General features: G+C 50.5%; 2 protein-coding genes across 2 annotated transcripts in view; one reads left to right on the top strand and one right to left on the bottom strand.

Moving 5' to 3' along the window:
- The window catches only part of LOC128721399 (uncharacterized), a 40188-nt gene extending 15272 nt beyond the window's left edge, over positions 1-24916 (top strand). Inside the window, exons 2-12 of the mRNA XM_053815151.1 lie at positions 16099-16234; positions 16313-17907; positions 17992-18310; positions 18719-19183; positions 19866-20045; positions 20146-20406; positions 20782-21069; positions 21280-21583; positions 23978-24209; positions 24271-24673; positions 24745-24916. Of these exons, the coding sequence (XP_053671126.1) occupies positions 16099-16234; positions 16313-17907; positions 17992-18310; positions 18719-19183; positions 19866-20045; positions 20146-20406; positions 20782-21069; positions 21280-21583; positions 23978-24209; positions 24271-24673; positions 24745-24805 (4244 nt within the window). The 3' untranslated portion in view covers positions 24806-24916. The remainder of the gene's footprint in view (positions 1-16098; positions 16235-16312; positions 17908-17991; positions 18311-18718; positions 19184-19865; positions 20046-20145; positions 20407-20781; positions 21070-21279; positions 21584-23977; positions 24210-24270; positions 24674-24744) is intronic.
- LOC128721400 (splicing factor 3A subunit 3) lies at positions 13771-15747 on the bottom strand. The gene is made up of 2 exons (XM_053815152.1): positions 15625-15747; positions 13771-15533 (listed from the first exon to the last, which is right to left on the bottom strand). Exons 1-2 carry the CDS (start codon positions 15718-15720, stop codon positions 14175-14177), a joined length of 1455 nt encoding a protein of 484 aa, XP_053671127.1. The 5' UTR covers positions 15721-15747; the 3' UTR covers positions 13771-14174.
- Positions 24917-27595: the final 2679 nt, after the last annotated feature.

Here is a 27595-nt window from a genome sequence, read left to right as displayed (position 1 = left end):
TACGTTACGATCAATGGGGTGGTATTAGTGGACCAGAGTTTGGTTGAAAATTTAGCTATCTAAAATCGGGCTAAAGATCACTCGTGTGTTTACGCGTTTATTTTGCTTCACTGAAGTTTTTCTCAACCCTTTTCCCAAGCCAAGCTTACATCTGGCCAGTGGGGCCAGTATGTCTAGTACGGGTGTTTAATGCAGCTACTGGTTGATCTATGGTTTACTTCTCAGCTTTGGTGCGAGGAAGAAAAAATGATAAAATCGTATCATAACCACCAGCTCTGAACGCTTCGGTAATGAAATATGTTTCGCAAAACGTTACCACACGCCCCGGATCCGGCACACTCTCACTCACCGGTCTCATCGCGGACGCGGACCTGAGTAGGAAGGAATAAATAATACGCTTTTAGAACGTGTAAACTATCCCTACCATTCGAGGAGGGTACTTTAAGCGGGGAAGGCCAACATTATCGCCCGTATACCGCTGTGGACTGGTTTTCCGTGGCGTTACCCACGTGAATACGCTACGACAAATGCATTCTCGAAGGGCCCATCATCATTTACGAGCGCACCGAGCAAGACTGCTGATGAATATTGATGGGTGAGGCTTCACACACAAAAAAAAAAAGATCACGGAACAGGTTTCCGATCCATGCCAACCGATCTCTTTCAATCCGTGCTTGCCACAGCTGCGACATCGACCGAGATCTTACGGCACCGATCGATCGAGGGGTGGTTTTCTGCCAGTTGCTGGAAGATGCTTGCTGCTTTATTTAATTGGCCATCGCACGACGGAGCACGATCGGGCACGATTCTGTAGGCCACACCCTCGAAAGGGAAATGAATCAACACCCCTCGGGGGACTTGGGGTGGCATGGAATACCTTTCAGCAAGGGTGGCAGGTTGACGCTAAGGAAATCGTATTTAAATTTATTCTAAAACACCGCGTAAAGTGCGAATGCGCCCTTGCCATTGTGAGTGTTGATCGCGTAAAATGAAGGCGGAGATCGATTAATTCACCAACGTGGTAGTTGATAAGTGTGTGGAAAAATGATTGCTTGAAAAGGTTCAAGCAGTTTTATTGCTTTCCTCGATCATCCAAATAATAGTGTATTTCATCAACTCGTTATTGCAATTCAGTTCAAAATGTTTTTTTTCTACAATCCCAATATTCGAAACATCTAATAGATCCGATCACCACATGGACTAAAATTGATCTCTACTATTCCACAAGCTTCTCGATCGTTCGGTACACCAGAAGGGCATGTTCGGTAACGAAACTGCTGTGGGAAGTGGTTTACCATCGGCGGCATTAAGTCGTTTTGCCGCGTGTTCTTGTCCCGTCGGCAACAGATCGAGCAGCCTGTCGCAAATTCATGTTTCACGTGACGATCACCCAAGGGCGACCAGGCTCACACGCGGCACCGATCGCCGACGCTGGATGACCGTGCTCCTTTTGACCGCGTGTCCTGTCGTGTGCTTGGTCGGGGCTTGCAAAGGGCCTTTCTTTGGTGGGTGTCTGCACAGTTCTAGCGAACGGTTTCATTTCTTTCATTCCCCACCAGCCAGTCAGGCAGGCAGTCGCTTCCGCCGGGCGCTAATTGAACCAGGGAAAGAAGAAAGAAAATTCTAACCCCATTTCGCCACACGCTTGACAGCCTGGCACGATGGGTGGGTGGAATAGGGTGGCCGTGGAAATGCTCGATGTCAAACGAAACGCTGCTTCACGATCAGCCAGTCTGCCTCCCAGCTGGTGGTCCATTTTTTCGCTTGCCGTTTCGCCTCCCCCAATTGAATACTCCTTGTTCGGTGGGTAGGGACTGTGGCCTAATTCTTTGCTCACTCCGGCCACAAACTCCTCCGGCTCTATCGATCCTTGCTCCGGGCGCAGGTCCCCGCTTCGTTGGACCAAATTTATATCGTGCGCTTTTCTTCCGAGTCCTTCGCAGCAATTAGTGCTGGTTTTGCTTCTGGTAGTGGTGTTGTGTTTTTTTTTTCACCATCACCGTACATCTCATGCTGTTTTGCGGTTCGATGGTTAATTCCTTGAATCATCGGGTGGTGTATATTCTTTTTTCTCTCTCTCTCTCTCTCTCTCGCTTCCATCCATGTTCCACCATCCACCGTCCTCGGTTCCATACTCTGATCGTCTGATTGATGGCATTGAAAAATGCGAATCTACGAATGTGTCTTCACCGTCGTCGCGTAACAACTCGAGAAGACACGCTAATGTCCTCGCTCGCACGATCATCGCTCAAGACGGTAGCGTGTTGAACGATGAGAACAACGTTACAAACGCGAACGTGGCTGTGCGAAATGTGTCTGCTCGTCGACAAAGAAGCTAGACCGGTTGGGGACATTCACGGACGAAAAGTTGCCGAAATGGAGCCGACATTATTTGTCTGTTTAATTATAATAGTGCTCCCACTTGGGAGGTTTGCTTAGTCAGCATTGACAAATCTGTTTAACGGGCTTGATTAGGTGTACTAATTGGAAAACATCCAACGCGGTAGTTTGTAATCGTCTTATTTTCCTTCCAAATGTTTAATCGACTTTTGGAGCATTTTAAGCTTGGTGCAATTTTTATATAACTATTTCTAGATCACCTAAAATCATGGTGGTTCTTCCGTTTCTCTTGTTGCGATGTGATTTTTCTACCAACAACGCAAAAATGATCTCCCACCCTCCGACGTACGCTTCCTTATGGCTTGTGACAAACGATACCGTACCAAACGTTGGATCATTTCCCTAACATTCTGTGGCATTGGCAACAGGCCAGGACAATTTCACGATACAAATTCGTATATCACGGCGCATCCTGCACATTCCGATCCCCATGATCTGCGACAGTTCGTGCAGAAACTCAGCGTTGATCCTTACTTACTTAAGCTTACTGCTCGGTCGAGAACACAGCGGGGAAATTCGAAAACCCTCCCATAAACGTGAATAGGGATGGTCCTTTGACTAAGTGGCCCGTTGGCATTGAACTTGCCTTCCGGGGGCCCTTTTGCTCGCCCGCCTGCTGTTAGGGTGTTAGCGTTGGAATGAAAAATTATGCCCTCCCCACGAACACGGAACGTTACCAACAAGCGTCCACAAGCGAGCGTAATTGATAGTTTCTCACATGCCGCGTGTTTACATGGCTGGGCAGATAGTTTATTTCTTCCCATTTCGCTGGCATGTCGACTAGCTAAGCTAAGCTTTCCCTGACATGATAGCGTATGGTGCAGTAAACAATTCTGCTGCATTTGTCCACACATTTCTTTAAGTTGTTGAGCACGAATAGTTCTCACGGAAGAACAACATTCACCGACCGCGACACAGCCCTCGTGGGATAGTTCGCCGGCTCCGGCGGGCAGCATTTTCTGCGACACATAATATCCACCGGTAGCCGGCAAGTTTTCGCGAAGAAGCACATAATTGCGCATCGCGCGAAGTTGCCCGTTTCCCACCGAGGGGATGCGTAACTGGAGACGCACACACGTCCCAACAAACCCAACCGTTGGGTCGCGTTCGTTGTTGTTTAGCCTTGGAGTGGAGCAGAATAAAAATAACACCACCGTTGGCGTTTAGGTTTTGTTCTCATTCCCGGGAACGAGACGCGCGTTGCAGGGTGTTGCTCGAGTTGCTCGAAAGGGAAAACACAACGCTCGACACGGTTTCGGAGTGCGTTTGATCCAATAAGCCAATTAATTTCACATCTCAGCACATCTCGTTGACCGGTAGGTGGTCGATAAAAATAAATCAATTCCCTATTACCGCCACGGCAACCACCTACAACGGATGAGCTCATCGTTCATTAGCCTGAACGACCAACGGAGCGTTTTGGGAAGGATCGTTCCCCAGACGCGGTTGGTCGCTAGGTCGAGCGGTTTGCCGAATCCGTGCCGGAAAACCCGAGCTTAGAGCGGATAAAACCAATTCCAAACGTGTTGCGTGGCCAAAACCATAAGGAAAAAGGGAACAAAAAAAAACGAAGAAACAAACTTCACCAATGCCTCAAGGCGACGGGAAGGACGAACGAAAATGGTGCTCTTGTGAGACAATTTTCCACTCCGTTCAACAACCCTGACCGTGTGCTGGTGGTGGGTCTTTCTCGCCTCGGGAAAAGCGGAACCCAGTCCGGTTTGGTGGTGGGAAAAATGTTATTTATAAAATTAGAAAATTCGGGTCAGTTCATGACACTTGAACCGCGCAACCGTACAACTCCGTTGCGTTCCGTGCCACCCGAACCGTCGCCGGTTGGTTTAATTAACGTTTTCCTGGCATTCTGGCTCGAGGACCCCTGGGCTTTCGACCGGCTTTCGGTCAAAAGTCGCCCAATAAATCATGCCGACCGAAGCGTTAAACGATCGCATTTAATGCTCTCTAATGGGGCACGGATTGTAAAAGGAAAAAGGTAGCTTTTATGTTCGCCTTTTTACTGCACACACCGCTCGATTAGAAAGAAGGACGTGCCATTTTCGAACGGCTCGTTTTCCGATGGTCGCACAGACGGTGCCAAATATTGGAGGCCATTTGTTTTTTTTCGTTTCGTTTGTTTTGGGGTTAAATGTCAATGACCTGACGGAGACGGTGATCCTCGGTTAAGTGTTTCAGAGGGTTTACGTGATTTTTCACCATTAAACCCTTTAGATCTCTCTCTCTCTCAACTACGCCTCCCAAGAAGGAGATCGATTTACGCGATATTTTATAACACTCTCTCTCTCTGTCTGTGGGTTCACAGATGGAGGTGATAGTAAGATGTGGTCGCGAATTCTTCATCTATTACATGATCTGCCCTACCCAAAGGGTCTCCAAGAAAGGGTCAACAATTAGCGCTCGCCATCGTCTACGATCGATCGCTAACCGATTCAATTCCTCCGATGCAAATCATTCCGAAGGCTGCCAGCTTGAATTGCCACGTGGGAAATGAATTCAAACCCACCCCTTTCACTGCCATACTGAACCACAAAGGGATGGCTACTACCCTCGGTGATAGTAGCGCACCTATTTGTAGCACCGATCGTGGCCATTAAATTGCCGACCCGACACGTCACGGTGGAAAACCAACGGTCAGTGTACGATGCAGCCGGCCATTTTGCTGCCGGTGTGTGAGACAGCGTATTCTTAACGTTGTTGGCTTTACGGCCGGTCGAAGATGCCGGATGGGTTTTACGATCGACCGTCCGTTGTCTTTCGATCTTTTGTCGTCAGGTGGTGCATCCACACGCGATCTAGTGGGAAACAACCGGCACGCAGGCGCCCTGAACTTCTGCAAAGTTCAAGGAAGTTTGTGAGCTGCACTGAGCAAGAGACGCCTGCGACGAACATCACCAACGAGTCACGTGACCCGGGACAGGGCGCAAAAGAGACCAACAAACGAGTGGGAACCCTTTTCCGGTCCGGCTAAGGCTCGCCCTACGCTCGCTCGATCGTAAATTATGTAGATGCAGCCAAAGAACCGTTCCGGCACCGCGAACCGGCGGCGGGGTGGCGCGTTTTGTTGCATGGCTCTGTTCAAGGTTCGGATCTCAGTCAAGGCCGTTCGTTGATTTACGCCGGCTCCACGTTAGACGGTTAGGATCCGGACCCCGGGTCCGGGTTGCGTTGTGTTGAGATGCGTGCCTCACGATAATCATCCCGTCGGGGGTAGCCTTGGAAGTTGGAAGCAAAAAGCAAAACGATCGAACCGACGATCGTCTGGGCTGTGATGAGCCTTTTCTGAGACGCGTGCTTGCGTGCGTGTGTGTGTGTTTAGTGCACCCGAAAGAGATTCATCCCCTTCGAGAGCCACAAGGGGTGCGTTTCGCAAACGAAACGTGCTCCACGCGGTGGTGAATTGGTCGGGCGCTTATAAACGCAACGAAACGCAACCATCCTGTTTTACGGCCTCATAGCGCATTCTCAATTTAGCTCAATTAGATTATTTTGAGAAATTGTTTCCCGTACGCGGGGTGCAACCGCCGATGGGAAGCCAAATTTGGGAAGCACCACAAAACGAGGCGTTAATGAGCACGTGTGCCGTTGGAATCGCAACCGCGGTCACTTTGCGTAGACAATTTTGCACCACATTAAACGTCGTCGGCCTTCATGCGTGCCGCATTGCTTCGTTGTGCGTCACGACGCGCCATGCCGCGGTTAGTGCAGCAAACGGATTTTATGTTCATTTTTTTTTCTTCGCTCCTTCCCAACCATTTGCAACCGTTCGGTTCTAATGGCAATTTGTGCCCCGTGCGCTAACCTTCGCCCGAAGTAGGTTAGTGCTGAAAAAAGCGCAAGCAAATGTTTCGCATTTCGTCGAGTCGCCCAGCCAGCTAGTTTTGCGCGCGAGCTACCTCCTACACGAGCTCCTTGTTGGGTTCCTCGAGACTCGTAAAGGACGAACCCACTGGCAGGATTTGAGCGTTTTTTTCTTTTGTCAACGGGAATTTCGTGCATGTGCTTCGCTCTCAGCTTGGCTGAAGGACATAAGTGCGCGGCGAAGGATCCACTTCTCGCGCAGAAAACGTATTGTTCCTCCTACACCAGTCACCAGTCAAGTGTTTTGTCGTGCACGTTACCGTGTATGGTTGCTCTTGAGACTTGAGCAAACAGCTCGTGTGAGCGAAACGTGCACAAGCCCCCCGAAAAAAAACAGGTCGTCGTGTGGCAGACTGTTCCGTTCTCTTCCGGGCCGGTGTTCGATGACTCGCCCGATGAAGGGTCGTTCCGTTTTCAACGTGTCACGACCGGGAACCTCGAACCCCAGGTCGCTCTTGAAGTGTCAACTTAGTGACACCGATTCCACCGCAATAAGAGGGTCGTTCTCAGCTCAGTGTCGCGAATGGAAATCGATACACGCTCGCTCGGTCGCGAGACAGAATCTAACGGAATCGCGGAACTCTGTCTCTGGCCTTCGATCGTTCGTTGCAAAGTGGTGGTCCGTTTATCATCCTCCGTAGATGAATTTATTCACGCTTACCGATCGACCTATATATGGGCGTATCCTGCTGCGTTAGATCTCCTCTCGAATATGGTGGGTAAGGGTTTTTTTTCCTCAAATTTGAAGGTTTTAAACCCAGCAAAACCGTTCTCCGTACAGCTGCCGGGTGGAACGAAACACTCTCTCTTGCCCAGATCCTTGCCTGCCAGCCACAATCCGTTCGAGATGTTAAAAAAGGTGGTCGGCGAGGTCGTACGAGAGCGATCCTAAACGCACGAAAATATGGGTCAATGTCGCGCTTCTATTTCGCGGTTTTATTCGCGTGAATCGACCACATACATCGGTGTTCGGTGTAGCTGTTGCGGGCGACAGAGAGAACACCATAAACGCCACCCTCGACAAAGCAGCAACAACACGGTCGTGAGGGCGCTATTTTTGCCAACCCACGATAACGTGACGTTAGATATCTCGTCTCGTTGTTCTGGTTTGCCGTTTTTCTTCTCGGTGCTTTTTTCCCTCGTCTTTCTCTCTCTCTCTCTGTCACTCTCACTCGCGTTTTCTCTTGTTCTCTCGGTTCCTGCGCTTCTTCCTTATCGCTGCGTGTCGTCGTGTTATTTTTACACACTCCTACTGGCATGTGTTTGTTTCGCAACCAAAACCGACCCACAAATTGGATTGGAAGCTCGCTTCCCTAGTCTCGAAAGCGGGTTGAGGTTCGCTGGCGCTGGGTGGCAGGATTTGGCCCCGCATCGTTGGCTTCCCAGGTTGCCCGTCGAAGGCTGCGTTGCCCGTCTGAACAGTCGACAGGCCCCCGGGGGGCTAGTCTAGACCTTGCGAATCCGTGCAACCGTGCAGCCCCGACCCAACCAACCGTGTGGGCTGTGGTTTTTCCAATCCCCACTCTGCCAGCTTCCATCTTGACACGCGTCCCGCACAAGGAGCAGCGTCGGGTCCTCCCCGTCACGGTTGAGATATGCGAAAAGTGAAGGTTACCTGTAGCGCTTGCACGAGGAAATGAAACCACCAAGTGTTCGCTAATAATGAGCGCTGGAGCCGGTTACGATCGGATGCAACAGGTTGTGGCACCTGTCCCAGTGGGGAAAAAAAGTGGGGTTCTAAACCGTGAGTCAGACCTGGCCAGCCGTGATGGCGACGAGCCCGGTCGGGGATGATTGCCTCCGAGAGCACCCACGGTCTGGTGCGCTCATCGTAATAACAACCCCGCAGTCGCGGGATGGTTGTATGATTATTCAATTATGTGCGCGTGGGGGTGTGGTGTGGTGAAGTGGAAAACTTCCCTGCTTACAACGAACTCGCTCCCACTCCCACTCTGCGTCACGTTCGACCGGATAAGATGCTTGGGCCAGGTTGCCTCAAGGAATCACTCTCGTTAGCTCGATCGCGCCTTACACTCTCGTAGGACCACAATTGGATCAAATTGACGGCAATCAGTGTGAACGGACGGGGGGGGGGGAGGGTGGTAGGACTCCCCTTTTCCACCCCACCCCTCCACTGGTTCAAATATCCCGACGGCTTCCGGTCGTCGGCCAAGCGTCCAAGGGCCCGCCGCGATGACGTAAAATAGTCATCGAGTTGCTCGGAACAGAAGCGCGCGAGGTCGCCGATTGTGAAATAATGACCTTTGCTTGCGCACGCAGGCCTGATACGGCACGCAAAAGGATATTCCCAGTGTGACCGCTTGCGTGTGGCCACCCCGTTCGCAGTTTCCACCCAACTTAACGACCAGTATCGGGTTGATTGGGTTTGATTGAAGATGATACTGTTGCGCTGCGCGCGCTGGTCGGCGTGGATAGTCGGCGCGTGTTCCGCGAACGGATGCGCTTTTTGTTTTGCTCTCCCCCAACGCCGTTTCGGTATCCCCATCATTTATAACGTATCAGTGAGGTTTATCGTTTTATCGGTAGCAAGCCAAAATGATTGGCGATTAATTGCCTGCCCCCAGCAGCGACTGATGGCCCGCAATCACTAAGCGAGCGGTTAAGCTCGGGAATCGGCGACTAATTGGATTCCGACGCGTGACACATCCACGATCGAGTTTAATTGATTTCGCACGAAGGCACGTTGAGTCATCGTTGAGTTTGATTCGAGTGAAAGTACGATTTATTATTTTTTTTTGCTTCAAATGGTGTGCGATATTGTTCCATCTGCGGGGGGGGGTTTGGTTTTAGAGAGCCTTTTTTGTTGTGCTTTTTCGGGTGCTTCGTGCGTTTTGTTGCCCTGGCGTGTCATTTGTAAGTCATACACACTTCCGCTCAAAGTGCACGATTGTTTTTATGTGTCTGCCTTCTCTCCCGCCAATCGAGTACCGACTGATTATTGAACGTTTTCATCCGAGTGCAGAGTAATTAACCGGCAGTGTATCCACCACGACGTCCTGCGCTGCTGACAGGCGTCAATTTTCTACGACACCCTCCAATTCTCTGCCCCCATGGGCCATAGTCGCGTTTCCTCGGGCTTGGGTTCGCTAGAGGCGGATGGTTTCGCTTGTGGCCATTTGCCAAAAAGCGCACAAACGCTATTTATAGCAGCGCCACAACCTGGGCCAGCAGTATCCCTGCGGGTATCCTGTGATGATGGCAGTCGGTGGTGCTCGCCTTTGTGTCGCCGCCTAGTTCTCGGTGCCATTTTGCATCTCTTCGTCCGGGAGCTCCCTCTCTCTCTAGCTCGCTTAGGGTGACTTACTGTCACTCTTTTCACGCTCAGATCCCAATCGATGCAGCTTCCGGTCGACGCGACCGTCCCCGACGAAGGTTGATCGTCTCAGAAACATCCGTGCGCTCCCCCCGAGCAGGAAGCCCTCGGGTGGTGTGTAAGGGTGGCCGCTTGTTTTGGCATCGATTGAGTGTGAAATTTGCAATCATCCACCCCACTTGCCTGACGGTGGGTAGCAATTCGCGCGGCTTGTTACTTCCGCCAGTGAGACGCCATTTTGCGCGTCTGAATTCGCGCACGCGAGATAAAAATAAACCGTGTGGCACCCGCTTGAGCGGGGCACTTGACGATCGTTTAGCAGTGCATTTTAATTGAAACCGATTAGCGATTTCATGCAAACCCGGTTCTTGGCCAGGCCGGCTTGAGGGAAGTTTGCGTTTTTCGGTGGTTTCCGTTGCTTCGACAGTGACATTGATGGGTTTGGAGAACACGACGTGGTTCATTTGGATTAAATTTACCAACGCCAGAAGTCCGTTTTTCTCTTAGACAGCGAGCGATGCTAGTTGAAGCCCTCGTAGTGGGTGCTTTAATCATGCTCTTAGAACCACCAGACACGGTGTATTACTTTGTGTCACATCCCACAGCATCATGGCTAGACGATCGCCACACAACCTGGCTAAAAGGGCAATTGCTTTCAATTATCTTCCCCACGATAAGCAGCAGCGCACCGGTAATTGATGCATTGTTTGCCTTCGCAGTCAATTTTCGGTTCAGCCTGTTGTTATCGCGTGCCAACCAAATCCCACGCCCCCCGTGCACGTTGCGTTCGAATGGGGCGCGCCGTTATCGTGCAGTGACTCGTGTTGCTCGCGATACTGGTTCCTTTTTTTTTCGTGTGTGTTATCGGTGGCTTACGTAAGCACACCGGGTATGGGTCGTTTTTTTGGCAACGGCCATAGCAACGTGCTCTGCGGTGGTGATGCAGCGTTTTACGGCCGTGGAACGAGAACCGTTCAACGCCACACTTTGGGACGGTGAATCTAGGTCAATTCCTAATTCGAGGGCGTTTCCCTTCTTTTGCCCGCTAATCTTGCCGGCTTACGCGTGCGCGCTATCCCCAAGGGATGCACGTGCTCGTGGGGGAAAGGTTTCCGAACCGGTTCTGGCCCCACCTCGAGTGGTCCGAGAAAGGGTACTTCTCGAAAACCTAGAAAACGTCACCCGGTAAACGCACGCATTATATGCGATGGCGCCGAAATAATGATCAACGCCCATATGAAACACGTGCATCGATGGTGAGACGAGATCGGTCCGTCTTCGTGCGGAGATCGTCATCGATCGGTCGAGATACGCTTCTCAGTAGTAGAGGGTGCCGAGATGCTGCTAGTAGCAACGCTAGTAGGTAGTAGTAGTAGTGGTCGTCAGTTAACCCGTTTAGCTGTCATCGATGCCGTCCCAACGGCGGGCTTCCAACGGGGGAGCGAAGCAAACAAAACAGCGAAAAAAAAAAAACAAAGCAACCATATCGTTTCCCAGCAACAACATGGCCGCGTGTTGTTTCGTCGCGATGACCGTCCTTCAACCGTTGGTTAATTTGTGTGTGTGTGTATATATGCTTTTTTTTTATCAATCACAGCACGGTCTGCGAATTCTCGAATCATCCCTTCTACAAAGTGAACGACATTCTTTAGGGGTGCGCCCTTCTCCACTTCACACACCTGCGTATCTCGTGCCCATGTGGGACTTCCGAGTGTTTTTGTTTTCATTCGCCATTTCCACCGATCGGTGCTATATTTTTTTTCATTAGGTCGCGGTGTGTTGTTGTTTCTTTGCGATTCTTCGCGGGCCACCCCGATAAGAAGAAGGGGAGCAAAAAGATCGGTGAGAGATGGCTGTAAATTTACTTCCTAGTTGTTTTTCATATTTTTGGCTGCCGCGATACGATGGCCTTGTGATTTTCGCCCGGTGTTTTTATCGCCACCATCGCCGCGTTTTTTTTCCTCTTCGTCCATTCGCAGGGAGATTGCTGGAAGCGACAATCAATCAATAAATCGAAAAATTCGCGCTGATAGCGTCCCCTCCCCAGGGCGTGAGGTCGAGGCCTCGCAGGTTATTTTTATCGGGTCGGTTAATTGTGTCGCTGCCGTCTCTCTCGGTCGCTGATAAGCCGAAACCGGCTGTGCTGTGTAGACCTTGCACCCCCAGGGGGGGTGTGACATTGGATTTTGGGGTGGATGGGTGGGTGGTTGGGTGCCGGCAGGTTCGAGGTCGAAACCAACAATAGGAGATTGCGCTGAGAAGGAAGCACCTAGACTCGGGATGAGCAGAAACACCCTGAAACAGCGAATCGTGTCCATTTTGCGTGGGGAATCAATCGAATTGCCGCAACCGACCGGTGGTAGGTGATCGAGGAGAGAGGAAGGCAAGGTGGAGCTGTGCTTAAGAAATTGAAATTCAACATTTTGTGCGCCTCCTCCACGCGGGCGACTGTTTTCGAAAGGCCAACTATCATCATCCTGCAGCTGAGCGTCTACGCCTGACGCTGACCGGTTCGATTGGCGACCGGTTTGCGTTATTTTCGTATATTTAACAGCCCTACAAAGTTTCACTATGTTTTTTTTTGCCGGTGACGGGAATTTATTTTTATTTAAGATCCTGTGTTTGTGTGTTGCTGTTCCTTTTTATCTCAGTGGAAGCAGGGCGAGCACCGCTGATACGATGTTTTTGTTTGTGCGTTTTGCTTTTTTTTGTCGCTTCGTGCTCCTGTTCTAAGGTGTCCAAATTTTCGACCGTCATTCCGGTTGTCACGTGATTTTTTCAACTTTGTTTTGGAGCCGACTCATCGAACAATATGGGCGCGAGAGAGGAATGCGTATGATGAGGATTTGTTCCATAGAGTGGGGTATCCGCTGTTTACGATACACGCCGCCTTGTATTTAATTCAATATCAGTAGGAAGGCTTACGGATTTAGAAGAAGATATTTACAAACGTACAAGAATATGCGGCAATTAGCAATTTTAAATTAATTACCTCGTTACTTTTCCACTCAAAGCCAACAGCGAACGGCAAGAGCTGCTCATAAAGTGGAATTTTTGAAATGTTCACCGTCTTTTGCAACACCCGAACGATCCCAGGGGTCGCTAAATACCACCATTTCCATTAGAAGTGAGTGTGTCCGCAAACAAGACACGTTGGGTGTGTGTTTACCAAAAAAAAAACTCAACAGCTGTACGAAAATGGCAATTCTCACCTCGCGGGCCCGGTTATGGCTCACTGGCGGCCCGACTACCGCCAACTGTACAAACAGCCTCATATGGGAGCTCATATCCTTCTCAGCGAGGGCATCGTACGAGGCCCGTAAAACGAAAAAATAAAGCCCTGGGAGAATTGACGAATGCGTGGAAGAATCTAGAAAATCGATTGAGCCGTTAGCGAATTGTTCACATCTTATCAACGCCAACGATTAACCGTAATGATTTTAGCCTTTCGGGCGCACGTTTCAACGTTTTGCCATTGGGTGATTTAGTGGCCCGACCGGTTGCAACTGTCGGTAGGTGTCAAGACCGGTAGCACGGTCCCGATCCAAGTAACCGTGTCCTGCCCATAGGCAAAATGTCCGTGATACGCGCGCTAAATGTGTTCCCCATCGTGCAGCGCGATTGACACGAGTGTCATTTAATTGCTTTGCGATTTGAAAGTAATCGTTTCAAGCCCACTTGTGTTGTGCCCTCGGGTGCGAGGCAATCACTGGAGCGTGTTTAAGGTTGGCTCGAGTTAGCAGGGCAGCGAATTAGCAAAGCCCCCTCCATTTTGCTTCTTTTGTGTCATGGGGGCATGTTTTGTTCCGCGTTTTGTTTAGCACATGTTGGTACAAAACGTTTGGCCACCAAGAACGACCGAGACAGAGCGGCGCTTGATAACCGATAACTTGGTTTGGTGCCCGGAAAAGATTGGAACATTCGGTCTTGTGTTGTTCGTGCCTTTCAAGTGCCATTTCGCAAACGGATTAATAGTACTTAGAGGTTCCTTGATTAGCTTGCTCAACCTATCAGACGCTTGCAGTGGGATATGGGGATTCCTTCGCATGCACTTTGTGATATTTCACTTTACAGGGGTGCCACGGTTGAACGATCACTTTCGTGACGATCAAACGTAAACGGCAAAAGAGAAATGAAGACCAGCATCATATTGGTGGCAAAAATGTTTTATTCTACTATTCGCGAAGAAGACAAATCGTCAGCGTCCCAAACATCCGGCGGCACGGTGTTCGGTACACACTGCAGAGAAAATTCTTGCCCTCTCTGCTGTGCCGGGTTAAAAATAGAGCACAGTTTCGTGCATATGCTTCCCATTCACGGGGCGAGGCAACTCTGGGCAGCGGTATGCAAATCCCTTTTCCCTCGCTGCAAATGCCAGACACGTTTGGATGCAAATTACAAAACGGGCGCGCGCAAAGACGTAAACACACAACGGTTTGGATTGCGCGATTGAATCATTTCGTTGGCGCCAACCACACCAAGGGGAAGCGAAAAAGGGTGGCGATAGATAAGCGTGTTTGCGGCGCTTGTTTTCCTGGCCCCGTGGCCGAGGGTGGGCGCAATTCTACAGCAGGCCTTGCTTCTGCAAATCGAGATACACCTTCTTGCTGAGAATGTTGCCCCGCGAATCCTCGAACTCTTCCTCGTTCGCCGGCACCCACATCTTTGAGAACGTTTGATCCTTCACCTTGTCCCACAGCAGCAGGGCGTCCTCGATCTTTGTTATGTTGGCAAAGTGTGCCGTGTTCGGGATGCCCAGGCAGCGCATGCCGTGCGCGTGGCGCCACTCGGAAAAGTGGTTTTGGAACGCTTTCGGACCGTTGTACTTGTAGTTGCCGCAGATTTCGCACTCGTACGTGAAGTGCAACTGGTGCAGCTTGTACAGCCAGTACGGAATCGGCTTTCCGTCGTACCCGAGGGGCAGATTCTTCGGGTTGTACGGAATGCCATCATCATCGTCCGACTCGACGTCATCCATGCTGTCTTCGTCGCTTTCGTCCAGTGTGTAGCGGGCTTGCTTGCGTTGCAGATTGATTTTCGTCTCGTAGATCTGATCGTCCACGAGATCCGCTAGCTTCACGATTTTGAACTCCAACAGCGCGATGTCCTTCTCCTTGTTCAGATTCATCATTCGCTTTCGTTCGTTCTCCTGATTTTTGTCGTCCTTTGAGGCGAACAGCCGTTGCGCCCGCTCTTCCAGCGTACCGCCGCACTTCATACCGAGGGCCTGCAGAGCGGCCTTCAGCCTGTCTAGCCCTAGGTATGTTAGATCCTCCCATTTGCCGAATTCGTTCAAATTGATTAGCGCGTCGTCGTCCACCTCGCGCACTTTTTCCCATCCCGGCACGATCCCGTTCTTCCACATGTCCTCAAACTGGAGCTCGTTGCGCTTTACCGTATGCTCCAGCTCGAAGAACAGCGGCCGACTACGGGTTATGAAGGAATAGAGATAATCGTGCAACAGCTGAAGGTAGCCTTTGAATTTTAGGTTCTTCTGTTTGCGCGAAATGTCGACAAACTTGTTGAACTCGGACAGATACGTAATGTAATCGATCTTATCGATGCCCTTCAGGTTGACGAAGTTATCGTAACATTCGTGAAGGTCCAAGTATTGACCGTAGTTTTCGACGTCGCTAAATTTCACCACCTCGGCCAAGTACGCCGGATCGTTCAGCTGCTCTTTTAGCTTGTCGAATTCGATCGAGGCCGGCACTGCCACGTTGTTGCCGTGATTGGAATGGAAATCGATTAACCCATTGAACTGGCTGTAAAACTCTTTGAACTCGTTCACACTCATGTTCGTGATTTCTTGCTTCCTTTCGCCATCCTTGTCCTGATACAGCTCCAGCAGCGACTTCGAGCACGTCTGATAACGCTCCAGATAGGTTTTGATCCTATGATCGGCCAGTACCTTTTCTTTAGTCTATCGAAGAGATGAACGCAAACCACAAAACAGATGAGTACGTTGAGTTGATTGAGGCGGCATTGTGCCTACAATTACTAGGGCGACTTACCGTTTTCTTTGGAATCATCAGCTCCTCCGACATGGCCATCACAAGCCGGTCACATTCCTCGTGCAAACGCCGTTGTATTTCAAAGATTGTTTCCATTTTCTTGTTTCTTCGTCAACTATCCACGGCACGAATGGTGACGAATGAAACGAAATGAAACCTTCGAAATAAAAGTAAGCAGCAGCCGCAACCAAATTGAGAACGCGCTGAACACAACAATTTTTCTCGTTTGACAGCTATGCTATGCTTGCATTTTTCCTACTGCCTAAATGTCAGAGCTGCCGACGTGCGCGTTGCTCCGATCCGGAGAGCACGTGTTCCGCATTGACGACGGTACAGCAGCGCCATCTAGGTGTGAAAATAAAACATTTAAATCGCCTTTGTATTTTCAAATTCATGAAGACAATCTATTGAACTTTGATCAACTTTTCTAATATTATAATATCCATGCTTTGTTTTACTTTCCTATTGTTACAGTGGTGTATGCAGATTACGCGTCGTCGGGCCGTTCATTGCAGTTTTTAGAAGACTATATAAATAAAGAAGTTTTGCCAGCGTTTGGAGATATTAGTTGCATATCGGCCGTTACAGGCTTGCAGTCACATTTATACGAGTAAGTAACCGAAGATATGTATGATGTGGCATGGAGTTCATACTTTTGCCCTAATTTATTGCGTGTTTCTTCCATCAGCAACGAAGCTCGAGACTTGGTTCGTGGAGCCGTCGGTGCTAATGCGGAAGATGAGATCGTATTCTGTGATAACCCTGCCGAACGTTTGTGTTATCTGCTATCCAATCCAAATGTTTGCGACATCAGCCAGCCTCAGTTTCACAACAATTCTCAAAGTGCCATCAGCAACATGTCGATCGGTGGGGTGCACCTGCTATCGTCGCTTCCGTTTGGGCCCAACAACCGCCACAACAGTCTTTCCAACTCGTCCACTCTCTCCGACAGCGTGGTAGACATCAGCCAACACCACCAGAGCCTATCGTCTGCGGTGCCTCCGATTCTGTTCGTTAGCACCTCCGAACCGGTGTCTAATCTTCGCTCGTGGATCGACGCCGGCTGGCAGATCGAGCGGATCGTCAAGAACCATGAGGGCTTCCTGGATCTGGTAGACCTGGAAAAGCGGCTGCAGCATTACGCGGAATCGAGACGCAAGATGGTGGGCCTGTTTTCGGGCGCCTCGCGGCTCACGGGTATTCTGGCCGACGATGTAGCGACTACGATTTTGCTGCACCAGTACGACGCTCTCTCGATATGGGATCACTCGATGGCGGCATCATGTGCCCCGATTAGCACCAATCCCGTCCTTCCCGGTGCGCAGAAGGACGCGATATTTTTCCACTGCAACCGGTTGGTCGGCGGTGTGCAGGCCCCCGGGGTGCTAGTCATTAAGCGTAGACTAATCGAACACAGTACCTCCTTCCTGACGGATTCCGTTGGCGTCGTCAGTGCCGTGCGAGCCGGTCTCGTACTGCAGCTCAAGGAATCGCTCGGTTCGCAGGCGATCATGGGTCGCATGGAGAAAACCTGCAAGCAAATGTTGGCCCACGTACGAACCATCCCGGAAATCGCCCTGCTCGGACCGCCGTGTACTACGGCGAAGCGACTCACGACCCTTTGCTTCATGGTGCGCCATCCGAGGGGTTCCTTTTTGCACCACCGGTTTGTGGTGGCAGTTCTGAACGACGTGTTCGGCATCCAGGCAACGGCTGACAACATGATTAGTGATTCGCTGGGAATCAACCCGCAGCTGATGGTGGAGTACGAGAAGCTGTTGAACGACGAGACCCTGAAGGCAGGATGCTTGCACCCGGGTTACACGCGCATCACGTTTCCCTTCTTCATGCCGGAATCGGAGGTGGCCTTCATTCTGGAGGCGCTCAAGATGGTGGCAACCGAGGCGTGGAAGTTGCTACCCCAGTACGAAGTGGATGAGGGGTCGGGCGAGTGGCGGCACCACTCAAACTCCCTCGCCAAGGAACGCAAATGGCTCGGTGCGATTCGCTATATCGACGGCAAGATGCTGTTCTCGGATCGGCGCATTTCCGGTCCAGGGTCGTTCCCGCAAAACTACTCCGATTGTCTGCAGACGGCGCGGAACCTGTTCAATAGGGCGCGCAAAATGGCACAGCGCGCAACCACGGAGGAAATCGTACTGAAGCTTTCCAACGCGGCTATGGAGAAACTCCGGTGGTACATGTTGTCGGGAGAGGCACACGAACTGTTGCTTGGTCATTCACACAACGTCAAAAACACCGTCCCCTTTGATCCTACCAGAAGTAAGTGTCCATCGGCAGGAACCGATCATCAATGGAGTTGTGTGATCTGTAATTAATTTTATTAAACAATTCTTCTCCCAACAGTACCAGAGAATACGTCGCTGATGCTTATTCACCGGCACCACAGCCTTTCGGCGTTGGACATCAAACGATTCAAGAGCCGCAGTCTTCCGGCGTCACCTCTGCAGATATCAACCCGTCGTCAGAACTCATCCTCACCCTACCAATCGCACAGCCCGACACCGACCTCATCACCACCGATGGTGCGCTTTTCCGTCGGTGGTGAAGTAACGCCACTAGCGCATCCTTCGGCCACAGTTCCAGACCACGTTGGCACCGTAACGGGTGGCCACCACGTGACGGCCGGCCCGATCGGACGTGATACCAGTGTCAGCCGCAACAGGTACGTTTTGATCAGCTACCGATCCGCGACGATCGACTGATCATGGTTGAGCATGTGCGTTCCGTGACTAATCATGCGATGCGGCGGCAGTTTGGCTAGCGAATGAGCCCGCGATTAATACTTGCTCGCAGCCTGCTCTCGCACGTTAATGGAGTGATTTTGTCCAATCCATGGTTGCTGTTCACGTTGCCCACGTTGAATACCTTCCCCAGCCTTCCCAAGCGTTTCCACTGTTGTTGTCCCTTGTGGTGCACCAAACGGAAGCCGGGCGACCTTAACCGATTCATTCCTTCCCATTTTTCTCCGTGGTGCTATTTGGACGGCATGGCGGAGTTGTCGATAGGATATAATAGATACGTTTTTTGTTCCCACCAACAACACCGTACGCTGCCATCGGGACACGCACAGATGCCACAGCTGGGGAGCCGCCAGCTATCGTACGCACATCGGTGCCCTTAGCGGGCGGGACGTGAACGCAAACGGTGATCGAAACGTGGCCACCGGCGCACCCGAAGGACATGAATTCGCGCCGGGTGTCAGTCTTAGCGGTGGCCTGCACATCTTAGGACCACAAACTCGCGTGAGCCTCGGTTTGGATGCACATCAGCACGCGCAAGTGGTGCTACGGTCCTTAAAAACGCAACAATCGATGCCGGTTCCGTCCCAGCAGCGGCCACCATTGCGCCGCCCAATGTCGGTGGCCACCACGGCACCGATTCCGCTTCCCACGACGGCGGTGCGTGTTCCGAAACAGAGGTCCTGCTCGTGCAGCAGCCAGACGGATCTTAGCCTGCCACGCATCGAAAGCACGTCCCAACCTGGTACGGCCTCGCCGACACCGAGCCTTCCTAATCTGCGGTCTCTCATGGGAAGGTTAGAGTCCAGGTTGCTTTTCTGTGTGTGTGTTACGTCGCCGGTGTAGCCACACGCACCGTTTACATCCCGAAATCATCCGCAACTCTCAACGCATCTGTTCATTTTTTTTGCCTTCATTGCATGCATATGTGGCCACACATTCATCCGCGAAAACGGCATTCCAATGCTCTCGTTTACTTATGTCCTTACGTCCCCATGCCCTTTGGTGTGGCAATCCCCAGCGTTACCACTCACCATTTCAGGCCCAATTACTTTCGCATGTCTATCATCTTTTGCTGCATTATTTGATTCGCTTGTACATTATTTTAATTTTACGATGCATGCAATGTGCTGGACGTTGACGTGGAATCTGTTAAAGAAGTTTACTCGCTTTAGGCTATTTAACATTGCTCCGATGCCGTAATATATAATACCGAGAAGAAATCCGATACAATATTTGAAAGCAATTTTTATAGTATAATTATTATTCTAAGCCTGTCCAGCTCAACGTGAAAGATTTTTTATTTATCCAGCCGGTCGCGTTACCATTATCTATGTGCTTTATCATTTGCGTCGCTTCGATTTGGTATTAATTTGGCATAGCTTTTTCGTCGTATCCCGCACTTGTTTTGTGCACAATTTGGTCATCTTTTCTGTGTGTTTGTTTCATTTACATTCCAATCCGGCAACCATCCGGCAGCAGTTGCAGCGAGAGTACGGAAGACATCCAAGCGTACGTGAAGGAAATGACAAAGGAGCTAGCAACCGAGATCAAGTCCGAGATCCGTGAGGTGATAAGCAAGGTCGAGGACGTACTCGAAAGCACGGACAGCATCGAGATGAGCAGCATGGTCAACTTCAGTTCGCACGTACAGCATGGGTAGGTGAATCGGACGTTCTTCGGCTTAATGCATACGGGTCGAATTTCATCAACCCTCTGATAACGGCCACTTTAATCCTCGTGTTGGTTTCTGTTTTAGCCATCCGCCGGCGGAAAACAAGCGTGATTCCATTTCCACCAGCGACGTGGTGGACTATTTGCGCGAGTTCAGCAAAGAGATGACGAACGAGGTGAAATCGGAGATCCGGGACGTCGTGAACGCGGTGGACGAGATCATTTCCCCCGAAGGATTCCTTGGGATGCGCAAAAACTCTCCACCGGATATACTGCGCAACGGGGCCGGTGGAACGGGCGCAGCAAATCATCACCCGCACGGGAACCCGCTCGGAGGCCAAAAACTGTAATTGTCGCTTTGTGGCGCGCGCTTTCTGGAACCGGCGTGTGCTTGCCTTGTTTGTTTCCCCGTTGCGTTGGTTGACTCCTTAAGATAATACCCGCCCGGTTTTTTTTTTTGGCAACGGCTCGCGCCCCAGAAACACCGTAGGCTAGTCAGACCACCGATCGCTAACGAGTGCTTCCTCGTTCTCTCTTTTTGTATCTCTTTCCCGCTTTCTCGTCTACATGGGTCTTGCGCTACGCGATGCACCAACCGCCTTGCACCTTTGCATATCTCATCCACACGTCACCTCCGTAATCCGTATCATTCATACCGTCCATGCCATATCATACCAACCACAAACCGCAACAACGTCCTACCGCTTTGCGCCACATCCAGCTTGATCAAGCAACGGTTTAGCGATATTACGCCGGATGCCACAATCCATCGGCCGCGGTCGGCCGACAATGACAAGCACCGGTCGGAATCGTTCTCGAGACCAAGCTCGGCCGCCAGCCCGGAACACATGGGCATCGGGCAGCCGTTGCACAGCGTTGGGGCGATTGCGAAGCACTTCGACCCTCGGTCGACCATGTCTTCGCAGGATTCCGGCATTAATATGAACTTCTGTGATGCTTCCGATGACAGCAATCGTGTCCGGGGCGTACGATCGATCAACAACGATAGGTAAGGCGAATTCTTGCACCATCTGACGTCATGCAGGGGAATGGCGTTCGTGGCGTATTAGGTAGGATAGGCAACACCAGAAAAGCCTAACACTGTTTGTCGTTTTTCGATGGAACTGAATGGCACCCTAATGAAACGCACATGCCATGGTGGTAACGTCAGTGGAAGCATACTAACACCCGTCTTTTTTTGCACGTTTCTTTCGTTAAGAATTCGCACGGTATCCGCCGAGGTGGACAGCTCCTGCAAACCATCGATCCCGCCGCGACGACTCATTTCGGAACCGTCGGGTGGATCCATCGTCGAGGCAGTTGGTCCTCCGGATCAACGATCGCAGGGTGATCCTGGCATCGGCAAGAGTGCGCTCACACGCCAGCAGCATGTCCTCAACCGCACACCGTCGGTGGAAACCGGCCCGGGTTCACAGGGAGCATGCGGTGTGGCCGCGGACAGTGGCGTTTCGACCATCCAGTGGCACCAGATGCCCAAGGAAGTCTGGAAGCAGGCAGCCGAGGTTAACGATTAATTTTGTGCTTTTCTACTACTACCATTTTTTTTCTGTCCCGCGCATGCTTCTCACCTACGCCCGATCGTTTTTGCTCCTTGTTGGCGTGTGTGTGTGTGTGTGTCTGTTTGGGCATGCAATCCGCTGCAGCTTCCGAAGCGTACTTTGGACACGTACTTACTTACCGCGATTACTCTCCAAGCTGTTCAACGTCTACTGTGAGAATGGGAAGCATCGCAGCCCATCTCGGTGTCATTAAACGCGCATTTAGCATGCCAACTAATACGGTAGTCAACTAGGAGGCACTCGGTCGGTAGGGGCTTCATAACCCTGGCATGCTTTTTGTTTGGGAACAGGCTGTGTAGCTCACAGATACGAGTACGGAAACGGAAACGGTGCTCACACAACTGGCCAAAAAGGCGCTCGCTACTAATTCGGGACGTGCAATTTGTCCCTCTAATCCGTTTACTATTTCAACCCCATCACTAACCCCGCATCGTTAGCACCGCGTCCCCGAAAAGGACACAATTTTAACTAAAGAAGACAGGTGTGTGATTCGAAGAAGAATGGCCACGAAATGGCAGCACTCGTTAATTGATCCGTTGTGTTTTCGAAGGTTCATCAGCAATAGGCATAACGTGTTACTGTTGAGTTTTGTTTCGTTTCGTTTTCACGTCCGTTTGTTCCATGCTTGCGTTCCCCGTTGTCTGTTGGAACGGAAGCTTGTGTTTGCGGACGCATGGATGGTTCCTTTTTGTGTCTGTTCCCACCCACCCGTTCATTCGAACATCCTGGCGCGCAGTTCGTTAATGTATTGCTGTTTCTATTTTTTTATCCCTGCTGCGTGCACGTGGCGTGACCTTCTCGCGGGTGCTCTTCGGCATTATGTTTGTTTTTTTTCCCCCTATCGGGACGCTGTGTGGCGTGTTGCTGCAATTAGCTGATCCTGAAATTCGCCGAGATGTTCAAAGTGTAAGAAGAAACGCGGATGTTTGGTGAAAGCAGGACGAACGACGCACGTGTATATCCTTAAGCACTACGAGTAGTCAGGCGCGCACATGCGCTTGTTGGTGATCCAATTGTACCTTTTTGGGAAAGAAGCGACCTATCGTGGTTCCTTCCCGCGGCGCTGGTGTTTAATGCCACGTGCTCACTTCGATGGAGTTTTGAGATCTCGTTTCTGAGAGCAACGAAATGTTCTGAAAGCAAGCAACAGCAGCATCAGATGAGCAAAAAAAAATGCGACAAATCGCTTAAGCAAAATTTTGTCGAGTCGTATGAATATCCCTTACTATGTTTACTGTATTTACTATTCGGTTCTATGCCTTTTACCTACAAAACGAAAACTGTATTTACTCTATAACTATAACTAAAGTATGTATGTATATTGACCTAACGTAATGTTTGTGAAACAGATTTTTAGCTGTGAGAAAGAAGGATTTTGTGGTAGGGAGAGGGAGTGTAGGAGAGAGCGACAGTCTAAGCTTTTCATAATATATCTTGTACCTTAATCATTGTTAAGTTATTAGAAAGCGAGCAAATATCATTCGCCTAAGTAGATAGAGGAAGATGATGGCTGGTTGGCAACTGAGAAGCGTATCTGGGCTGCCCCGGATAGCCAACAAGTAGAGAGATAAAACGAAGAGACAGACAGACAGAGAGAGAGAGAGTAAAATATATATTTCACAACACGTAATTGTTAGTTTGTTTTCTGTAGTGCTAGCAGTCACATTTGCCACTTTAACCGAAACGCATAGTGCTACTAAATCAACACCACAAATAATATTTCCCAATCGCAGCCTCCCCTATCGCACGCGCATGCTCAGTTGAGGACGACGTGTTAGTTCGGTGTTTGACGGACAGGTGCATTAGACGGGGCCGATACTAGCGCCGCCGGCGGTTAGAAGCGGTGATTAATCGAACTAGCTCTAACGGCTACTCTAACAACTGCACAGTGGGACTAAGTGTTTCTTCGTTTTGGTCAAAGCTCTCGATGCAGCTCGATTGCATGGTGGCATGCAACGTACGAATCGCGATTAACCGTTGCATTTATGTGCAATTTTGGGAATTAAAACATGTCTCGCTACGCTTGGTTTATGCAGGTAGATTTTTGAATTATTTTCAAAAGTAGTTCACCTTATACGAAGACGAGAGGCACACGTAGCATTTGATGTCCGTAATTACACCGGGTTGGCTCGTTTCGTTTGCTAAACTGTACCCTTTACTCTATACGCTTGAGATCCTTGTATCCTTATGAGGGGAATTTGTTCACCCACCCATCGTCCCACGTGGTCGGATTGTAGACGAGACTCACGCGACAGTTGCCGCTGGAAAGCATGGTTCCGTTTACTGATGATTTTCTCGCCGTCTACTACATCACACCCATCGTTCGTTTCGCATCAGGCCCTAGACGAGTACCGGATGCTGAAGGAAGGTGACCGGGTGCTTGTGTGTCTGTCCGGAAGTAGCTCCTCGCTGTGTCTGTTGCACCTACTGCACCAGTTCTGCCAGGTTCGGCAGCTCAACGTGGATCTGGCGGCCATCAACGTCGGTGGCGGAGAGCGAGGAGTTGATCCTCGAGCGCTCATGCTGTACCTGAAGGAACTCGGTGTGCCGTTCTTCTATGAGCCCTTAGGTAAGGCGATCACGTACGCTGCAGGCGAGCTTAACGAACTAATGTTTCATGCTTTTCACAGCATCCAACGAGCCGTTGGTCGAGCAGCTGACACGACACGCATCCCACCGGAAGTACAACGTCCTAGCGATGGCCAGCACACTAGACAAGCTGGCAGATAGGTTCCTGACGTCCCTGCTTTACCGGGGAGAGCTAAGCGCGCTCCAACCCGTACAAGGACCCACCGAAAGCGCTAAACCCCTGGAAGGGGACGTCCGGATCGTACGGCCGTTGTTGTTCCTGCGGGAGAGCACCTGCGAGGAGTTTGCCACAGACCGGAGGCTACCTTGTCGGGTGTCAATTGCCAACCCCGCTAGCACCGACGGGGAAGGTTCGCTGAGAGCTCTGCTGCACCACCAGGAGCAGGTCAACCCGCTCGTCTATCACAACATTCGTAACGCTCTCAGGCCGATCCTTTCGCTGGGGTAAGGAAGCAACTGGACACGTGGACAAGACACTCGCACAAAGAACTCATGAATACTCGTTCTTTTTGCAGTACCGAAACATCAAAATCGGCGTACGAAATGCTGCGATCTTCGTTGAACACCCGCGAGTAAGCTCTGGCTGGCTGGCTGGCTGTGGGAGCACGCACGTACAACGGGGAAGCAAATCATTTGCATCAGGACCAAGTCATTATTCTACCTTAAGTGTATAGAACTGTCGAAAACATGAGCAATAAATGTGAACACATTGTGAAGAAACCACACGAAAAACACATGATGCAATTTATGACCAAGGCACGGGTTTTTGGGGGAGGGCTTCTTCTTTCTCATCAGCTGATGGCAGGTGCCGGTTTAAGTTGCACCCAGCTCTTCTATATAATTAACGATGCTGAGCGAGTTTTACTTCCTGATGCATGCGGCACCTCGATTGCATAAGAACCCCGACGAGGTGATGAATGATGACACGATCGTACGGGTTGAAATTAATCCTAATCTTCTCCATTTGTCATACACAAAGAAGCAAGCGTGCCATATCGGGAAGGCAATCAAACCGTGCTAACGAACGCGGTAAGGGTGAAACAGCAGCAACAGCAGCAGCAGCAAAACAAAACACAGGGGGATGAAAAAGAAAAATAAATGGCAGCTAATAGCCACCCCCTCCAGCATGCGCCCGGTATCAATGATCACGCGCAGCATAACACCCCCCGAAGGGCTTCCTAGGTCACTTGCACACACCTGCCACCTGCTCGGCGCGAAATAATGACCATTCATGCTTCTTTATTGGTGCAATTATCATTACTTCACGTTTCCGCGCGATCAGAGGCCCCCAGCATCCACGGGACGAAAATTGATTAATTTCTCCCACGGCGCGCGTTCGCCAACCCTGAAACGACACCCTGTAATTTCTTCATTTTCGAGATGCGCGCAAGCGACCAAAATGACCAGCAAAAGTAACAGGGTTCCATACCAGCTAGGAGGTAGCTCGATGCGCGCTTCGTGCGACGCTGGTAGCGCTCGGGTTTTCGCTCGTGGGTGTGCGTGCGACGCGAGAACCCGAAGATGACCACGTGGTCCCGTGGTCGCTTTGGATGCAGCATTGTTTGGATACAAACGCACGTGGTTCGTTCTTTCATGTGTTGTATTGTAAACAAATCGAATAGCGGCTCGCACGTGGAGGCGGAAAAGGAAACACAATAAACCAAAAAAAAATCACGATTGATTGCTAAAATATGTTTCTTTCTTCTTGCAATGTTTTACAAAAACCACCGATTTACGACCAGCATGGGAAAGCGGAAAAAATAACGCAGTTTATTATGAGGATTTTTGGTTTATTATACAAAAGTGTGCTTAGTTCTTTCTCTAAATGCTAAATAAAAACATCGAATTACGCTTCGCATCTGGACGCGGAAAAAGTAACGCCATTTATTAGATGGATTAGTAATTTATTACAAAAAGGTTGATCAATTACAGCGAGCCTTGGAGTGGTAGCAGGTTCCCAGTCCGCAGGAACCCAGCCGTCCTTGTTCGGCCTTCGACTGACCTTTACCCTTCAAATGAGCAAATTTTTCGGACACCACCACCGTTCGGACCGTTCGAGTGACCCAAACGTGTTGAACAGTCATTAGAAAGGATTGATAATTCAATTTGCCAACTCGTTTGAACGTGGTTTGGGTAATTAAGAGACGCGTTATCACCCCTGCTACGGGTATACATCCCCACGAATCACGTTTTACAATGTACGAGGAACTTTTTTTTATTCTATTATGGAAGCGATGCTCACAAAATCTCCCTGCTATGCGGTAGTAAAACTAAAAAACTAGTCATTACCAACCGAAAATATCCCTATCATTAGCGCCTGAGCTCCAGCAGTGCTCGAGTCACGCCAAAATATGCTAATGGCAACGCTGGACCCCTCTTGAACCCTTCCTCAACCGCGGACCGTGATCTGGCAGTGGCACTTGCGGATTGCCACCGAAACCGGAACCGAAGAGAGAAACTAACCACGCGCTCTCGATGAACGTCGGAAATGGTCCGTCTTTTGGAACGCGTAGCCCCACGGCTTATCTGCACTGTAAGTGTTCCCCGGCGAGGGCACGACCTCCGGTCCGTCCGGACCGTCCTTCGATCCATCCTGCGTGCTAACACCGGCACCAGCACCGGGGGCAGAGGGCTGCCTAAAAGGATAATTGAGCGCTGAAAGTAGATGATTGATTTTTTAAGCCAACTCCATCAATAATAGACCCGCGGTCGACCGGTGGTGGGCAGGTTGGAGTAACATAGCGTGGCCGTATGATCAAACCCCCCTGGACACACACAGCCACGCTTGGGCTCACGTAAATAAGCATCGCGTGCTGATCCAACGGCCGGTTCGGTACGGGTGGGGGTTTGGGTGATAATTTCCCATTTCAATTATTGCCTCAAATCTCGTGCCTTCGATTTTGCGGGCTCGTTTCACGTCTTGGGGGTCTGCCGCGAAAGAAAAACGCACGTGACGCCATCATCTCCGCGAAAGGGACGCCTGGTCCTTCTCTAACACGCCTGACCGGTGCATTGGCTAAGGGTGGGCTTGGGCTGATTCGATCACTAGCGGACCCTACGAGTGACCTATAATCAAAGTGGCGAGCCCGACCTGGGACTACCCAAGCACGCTAATTAAGGTCACCTGGGTTCCGCGAATCCGCGTCCCTCTCTGCTTAGTCAGCTGCCTAATCAAACCACCTCTCGGTGCCTTGTTTTCGCATTCCGATCACTAGCTCGTTTTCTCGCTCTCGCTCACACTCATGTCTCTCTGCCTAATGTCTCTCTACGAGTGTCGTGTGCTCTCAAGGGGATAATCCGTAAAGCCGGCACGGCGCCAGCGCGAAACCTCTTCGGAGGTCGCTGCAACGCGATAAAGACCCATGT

The sequence above is a fragment of the Anopheles nili genome, chromosome 2 (genome assembly GCF_943737925.1).
Source record: "Anopheles nili chromosome 2, idAnoNiliSN_F5_01, whole genome shotgun sequence".
Taxonomy (NCBI): Eukaryota; Metazoa; Arthropoda; class Insecta; order Diptera; family Culicidae; genus Anopheles; species Anopheles nili.
This window is presented reverse-complemented; position numbering and strand designations above follow the sequence as displayed.

Excerpts from the sequence above, each read along its gene's own strand:
- LOC128721400 (XM_053815152.1), bottom strand. The coding sequence starts at position 15,720 with ATGGAAACAATCTTTGAAATACAACGGCGTTTGCACGAGGAATGTGAC. Across the intron at positions 15,534-15,624 it reads TGATGATTCCAAAGAAAACG|ACTAAAGAAAAGGTACTGGC; the intron begins GTAAGTCGCCCT and ends TCTCTTCGATAG.